This window comes from Juglans regia, chromosome 11 (assembly GCF_001411555.2).
Source record: "Juglans regia cultivar Chandler chromosome 11, Walnut 2.0, whole genome shotgun sequence".
Taxonomy (NCBI): domain Eukaryota; kingdom Viridiplantae; phylum Streptophyta; class Magnoliopsida; order Fagales; family Juglandaceae; genus Juglans; species Juglans regia.
The window spans coordinates 31,599,849-31,606,812 of record NC_049911.1 but is presented as its reverse complement, the minus strand read 5'-3'; the positions used below and the strand labels follow the sequence as shown (position 1 = coordinate 31,606,812).

Genomic DNA, 6,964 nt, shown 5'->3' with positions numbered 1-6,964 from the left:
ACTCATGAATGGTTTACCATGATATGCTAGAATACTATTAGTGGACTATTAGTGGCTCCCATTGCTGCAATAGAACGTGGGACCGGTGCATAATCTTACATACATGATTAAGTGTGTTAGTTAGTCAGATCAGTCAAATAAATCAGATAAGTCTGTTAATTTAGATAAATCAAGACACATCATGTATGGCATAAACATCAGTATGATAAGCCATGATTTTAAGCTTTAGGCATGAAAACTTTTATGAAAAGTTTACGTTTATTATTTTTATTTTGTGATGGATTTCTTATTGGATCTTCAATTTTTGTTAGTTTTATTTCATATTTTTTACAACTCAATTGAGGATGATTAGTACGAGCAAGAGGGATAGGCTAGATGGAGCAGTTGGATTTAATTCCAACCTTTATTTATTTATTTATTGTCTAGTTAATTTATTAATCATCATATCTCTTATATGGCTAAATGTACGTAAGCATGTGACATTCATAACTTACAGAAATGGTTGTTACAACCATTAACAAAATGTAATGATAAATAATAAGTACTATTTATGAAAAAGAAAAATGTTACTCTCATCAAGAGTCGCTATGGAGAATTTTCATCGAATAATTTTCTTTTTTCTTAATGTATAAGAACTTTTTTTTAATAATTCCATGAAATTATTTTTAAATATTTAAAGAGCTTAGAAAAATATTTGAAAAAAAAATTACAACTTTAGTTAGATATTCCTGACGAGTGTAACAGGTCCCTATTCAAATAGAAATACCAACAGTATCATTAAAATAAAACCCAGCTAGGTAGCAGCCTAGCAGAATGGTTGAATGGCGGCAAGATAAAATGTAGACCAACAAGGAAGGCAATAATAATATTTGAATTTACTGTTTCCCTTCACACTTGTGATTACTCCATTATTTCATTAATCAAAGCATTGGTACAACATTATTTTCACATTCTTTTATATAGATTGGCGGCGTCCTCATAGATTTAGATATATAATTGTACGTTCCAGCAATAATCGCAATCATGCAAGCCAATTTCTGAAATGTTCTCGCGTCCGTCATATAGAAAATACATGATCATTTAAGTCATAGCAAGATATAAGACATGCATTCAAATGAGAATTAATAAACCTAAATATTAACGAAATAATTATTAAAGACAGCGACAGCTAGAATTTCCTCCATATTTCAGACAAAAAGATTCCAAAAGGGATATAAAATCCAGTCAAGGCTCTCGATGAGGCTAATGTGGGTTGGATTCATGGGACCTCGTTCTCGCGCGGATACAAAACCATGTTACAACTGTTTAATGGGTCGTGTAATGTCTGTAAGTACGAAACAAGCTACTGCTAGGCAGCTATCTCCGGTGATGAATTTTCTTTCCCCCATCAAACACGCTGCAGACGTGTTTTTCCGTCTATCGGGAATTCGGGGCATTGTAACTGGACGGCCTGGCCGGACTGCCCGCCCACAGTTTAATTTAAACATGTAAGTTATAACAACAAGAAGCAAGAATCTTGTAATTAAATAACTTAAAATTAATAGTCCATGCCTCGTGAATGCTGTGTATGTTTTGATTAATGTTAAATTCGTATTATATTACTCAAAAGCTCGTGAATTTTAGTTGATACTAGATAGGATGACAACAGCCTTTCCATTTAGCTGCCCGTGACCTTTATTTTAAATCCCCGTTGTGTTTCTGGATCACTGAATCTGTCCCGTTAATGTATTTCTTTTAACTTTTTTAACCCTTTAATCTTAATTTTTTTTTTTTTTTTATACATTCAAATGCACTCAATAAAATTTACAAAATATTAATACTCATGTATTAACGTTTATAATTTAAAAGATATAAGTTTTTGAAATAGAAAAACTTTACGTAACTTCTTATTATTTACATAATTTCTATAAAACATATATTTTTTAATTATCATTATTAGTTTTTTTATTAAATATTTAATATATAAATAATAAATAAAAAAATAAATTTAAAAAATATTAAAAAATATAATACGTAAAGACTAGAGAAATTATATAGCATTGCTACTTAAAATCATATCAAACTTAACATTCGGCGAATCGGCAGCACAGTGCACAGTTTGAGAAAGATCTAAATTGAACCAACCGGCAATTTGCTGTAGTCTATAGAGTGCAAACCAATCCAATATTTCACTTCCATGATTCAGGTGTAGTTTCAGAGTAGGTGATAAGGCTGACTGCCTGGCATTGCCACCGTGACTTTTACGTGTTAGGTGGATCCAACTGGACTGGCGCGTACTACTAAGCATCTCGCTTTCCCAGCTCACCAGTTTCGTATGCCTACCATATTACTGTAACGTGGCGCGTCATCTCACGACCCCACCTGGGTTGGCCACTGCCAAGTGCCAGCCGCTGACTTCCAACCTCCCCCGTTATTCCAACAGTGCGCGTCGTCTCACGTGCACGCTTCGGAGTTCGGATACCCAGTGGTACTGTGCCAAGATGTGACCACCAGTTGGCTCAGACCACGTTTCCCAATAAAATACACTCATTCAAGGTTGCGTCCAGCCTGTCCTCCTAAAGTCTTCTTTCATCTACTATACCCTTCTGATCATATCTGTATGTGCAGCGTTGGGAATTAGGATAATTTGGTCAATTAATAACTTCTGCTATCCGTAGCTAAGCTGTAAATAGCCTGTAATGCCTTTAGTTTTGTAGCTAGGAATAAAAGTTCACCTGCTTTGGGAAATCAGTTACTGACGCTCCAGAATAATTTAAAAATTAATTTATTTACAAGTCTTGATTAATTATTAATGAGGAGACACATTTATATTCTAATTTTTTATGGGACTTGTTAAGTATAAGTAGTTTGATATATTAAATTATGTATTAATATTCACATAATTTTTTTATTAAAAAAAAAGTAAAAAAAAAATCTTACATTTTGTATTGTTGTGCAAAATTACTTACAAGAATATTTTTTCATTTTTTATTTATAATTATAATAGAATCCATACAATTGAAAACATAAAAAATAAAACTTTAACTATATTACAAAAATAAATTCACTTAATAATATTAAATTATGAAATTATTTTTATTAAGTCCCATTTGAATTTAGAGTTCATCTTAATTTATTTCATTTTATCTAATTATTATAATTTTTTTAAATTTTTATAATAAATATAATAAATAATTTAATTTTTTTAAATTTTTAAATAATAATAATAATAATAATAATAATAAATAATATTTTATTTAATTTTTAATTTTATATAAATTCAATTTATTTTACCTCAATTCACTATTTAAATCTCACCTAAATCTAACTTATGATTAAATTATATCAATTTGTAGAGAAATGGGTGAGCCGTAAAATAAGCAATTACTCTGTTTTAGAGATGGGATAAACTAAAGAGAACGTTGTTTGAGAGCAGAGTACCGTTGGGGGATCTAATTTCTTAATGAAAAAGACGCAACTCGTAAAGGGCAAGCCATCTCTCATGACACATCGATCCACTCACTGTTTCTACTGTCTTTCTTTCTGAGCAAGTTCCTTGGTTCAACCAAAACCCTCACTTCCTTTAATTCAAATTATTAACCCCATCTCACACCTATATATAAAGCACTCCTCATCTTCACTCTCAATCCACACAAACACAAAGCTATCCCGGCTTTTATTCTTCTCCTCCTCATTTCACGGACTAGTGTTTTCTCAACAAAATGGCCTCTTTTGTTTCCAAAACTTTCTTGAAATTATTCCTTGTCATCTCTCTGTTTCAAATCTCTTTGGCTACTAGAAAGCTCAATGAGCTTGTGCAAGATCAGCCTCACCTCTTGCAATACCACAATGGCCCTCTTCTTTCGGGCAAGATCTCCGTTAGCCTCATTTGGTACGGAAAGTTTAAGCCTTCCCAAAGATCCATCATCTCAGATTTCATCACCTCCCTTTCATCTTCTGCATCCCAAAATGCCCAGCCATCTGTTTCCACCTGGTGGAAAACAACTGAGAAGTACTACCATCTCACCTCCAGGAAACATTCTTCTCTATCCCTTATTTTGGGAAGGCAAATACTAGACGAGAGCTACTCGTTGGGAAAATCACTCACAACCAAACAAATTGTGGAACTTGCTTCTAAGGGTGACCAGAAGAACGCCATTAATGTCGTTCTCACTTCCTCAGATGTGGCCGTTGAAAAATTCTGTCTTAGCAGATGCGGCACTCATGGATCTGCCTTGGGCTCAAAGAGTGGCCAAGTTAAGGGCAAGAACTACAGGTTTGCGTACATCTGGGTGGGGAACTCAGAGACACAGTGCCCAGGGCAATGCGCCTGGCCATTCCACCAGCCCATCTACGGACCCCAGAGCCCACCTCTGGTGGCACCCAACAATGATGTGGGTCTGGACGGTATGGTCATAAACTTAGCTAGCCTCTTGGCTGGGACTGCCACGAACCCATTTGGAAACGGCTACTTCCAGGGCCCGGCCGATGCTCCTCTAGAGGCCGCATCGGCTTGTCCTGGAAAATACGGCAAAGGGGCTTACCCTGGTTATGCAGGAAACCTTTTGGTAGATCCCACAACTGGTGCTAGCTACAATGCACATGGAGGCAATGGAAGAAAGTACTTGCTTCCTGCTTTGTACGATCCATCTACATCATCTTGTTCGACTCTGGTCTGAGAAAGGGATTAGTGGAGTAGTATGTTTAGAGCAACAGATGGAATGTATACATAGAGTGCCACAAGATACCGTGATTCATTTATTTGTTATATTGTTTTGGTTTTCGGACTAATAATAGAAGAGCAAATTGCTTTGGTTTGCTTCTAAATTAAATCTGACCCCTACAAATTTTGCATACGTTATGCACCATCTTCTTCTTACAAATTATCTATTCTCGAATAATTCGTTGTGTGAACGAGCCCCTTTTAAGATTTTATTTTTCTGTATTTTTAGAGCAAAGCTATATTTGGTGGTCTCTTGTTCTAAACAATTCCAAATTTGCTCGTTGTAAATTCTCTAAGCTATGATATAATCTTCCCGTGAAATCCTGAATTTGCATCATTCTGGAACTAAGATCTTAGTCGGATGAGAGTGAAAATGAAGACAAATGGGCACATATGTGGGCGCTTTAACATAGAGGGGGCGGAATACTTAACACCAAGGCTATATTGAGTAGGGAGAAGACTATCACACATGCTTTTAAACTGCCTAAATGGTCATTTAATGCAATAGATGAATCCTTCTCGCGTGGGTTAGATATTGTGTGAGTTGGAACTCGCGTTCCTAAGAGGCCTGGGCAAAAGCCTCTCTTTTTGAGAGCAGACCAGACCTGCGCTGATGTTTTCAGAAAACTTATTAATCCAAGAGCTTCTTCAGTTCCAATAAGCCGTCCACGAAGAAGTCTAACAACGTTCTTCCATTGTTGAAATGCTGGATTGATCTCATGTTTGCCATCATCATAATCTTCAGAAACAGGAATTAGCACAAAGGGTGACGAAAGCTCAATAGTAAGATATTCAACCACGTCTTGACTCTCGGCCAAACCAAGTATTTGCAAGGGTAGTAAAGTTACCAAAGCTCAAGGAAACAGAGGTCATGAAAGTAAGAAAAAGAGCTCCCTCTCAAGGTAGCTTTGATGCCAAGAATAAAGTAAAGACAATGCACATGATTTTGTGCATTCTCTTCACCTTGAAATGTGAGAGTGAGCGTATGATATTATTTATAAACTTATGAAATACATATTCACACGAGAATCATCCCATAATCAATAAGATTTGATAAGATACAAAATAATGCATGAATATTAGCACTAATGAGTATCTAAATGTTTATGAATACACAACATCATATGATAATTAAGAATCTGTTGTATCATTTGATCTTGATTTGGAATGGATGTAAGAGTCTTCATGATTATGCTGTAATAAAAGGGTGGGTTATTCCTGATGATTCACTGGTTGTGAATCTGTGATAATTATCAGCCACAATAAAAAAATATTGTGTCGCTGTGAGTAAACTTTATGTGCATTTGGGGGAGGCAATCTAATGAGTAATTGAAAAATAAAAAGGTAATTAGACCGAAGAACATCCAACTAATATTGGCAAGAAGCAATTAGTGTATGGCCCCATCAATTCAATAACAAAAAAATGAATAAATTTATATCCATTTTCTTTAGTTAAAGAGTAAGAATAGATAACATATAAAAGTCATTTGTAAAAAAGTAAGTCTAACCGTCTAATTGATAAAGAATACTTTTTGTATACATTTTTTTAGGTAGTCTATTTTTTTTACAAAAAATTGTATAAAATTTATTTATTTAAAATTTGTACAAATTATTTTTTATAATTAAAATGGAATGGAGATGTCACGTTTATTACTCAAAATCTTTTTATAGTCATTCCTAAAAAAATATTTTGATAATTGGTATCGTAATTAATAACCAGCATGGGCTGGACAGACGAAAGGAAAACAATATGTCAATTATGTATAACTTGGACCGGACAAATATGGCCGCACAGGCGTGAACTCGATCCCTTCCCCGCATGGGGTGGGGGTGAGGTTTTCACCCCCGTTTCTCGTCACCAGGATGTGGGGGCGGGGTGCTTCCCAATCCGCCTCGCCTCCTTTTATTTAAAAAAAAAAATATTTTATTTAATTTTAAAATATATTTTTAGACTCAAATTATAAATTTAAATTTTATAAATATGATTATAATTTAAAAATTATGTAATTTTAAATTTATTAGTGTATATTTTCTGTAAATTGTTATAGTTTATTAATTTTTAAATTAAGTAATTTTTAAATTTATCAGTAAATTTAACAAATTGTAATATATATATATATATATACAATTTGTAAAATATAAATATATATTAATGTTGATATATATATATAAATGTAAATGGGGGCGGGGCAGGGGGGCCCGCCCCCGCTTGGGCTGAAAGGGTTTGCCAGCCCCACCATGTGGGGGTGGGGCGGGGCAGCA

At 34.4% G+C, this 6,964-nt stretch overlaps 1 protein-coding gene across 1 annotated transcript; it reads left to right on the top strand.

Moving 5' to 3' along the window:
• The first annotated feature begins 3,613 nt into the window (after window positions 1-3,613).
• On the top strand, window positions 3,614-4,835 carry LOC108980634 (protein PHOSPHATE-INDUCED 1). The gene has a single exon (XM_018951627.2). The coding sequence runs from the start codon at window positions 3,702-3,704 to the stop codon at window positions 4,656-4,658; it is 957 nt and encodes a 318-aa protein (XP_018807172.1). The 5' UTR covers window positions 3,614-3,701; the 3' UTR covers window positions 4,659-4,835.
• The last annotated feature ends 2,129 nt before the right edge of the window (window positions 4,836-6,964 follow it).

Bases quoted from the DNA above. Each gene is read 5' to 3' on its own strand.
- LOC108980634 (XM_018951627.2), top strand. From the start codon at position 3,702: ATGGCCTCTTTTGTTTCCAAAACTTTCTTGAAATTATTCCTTGTCATC.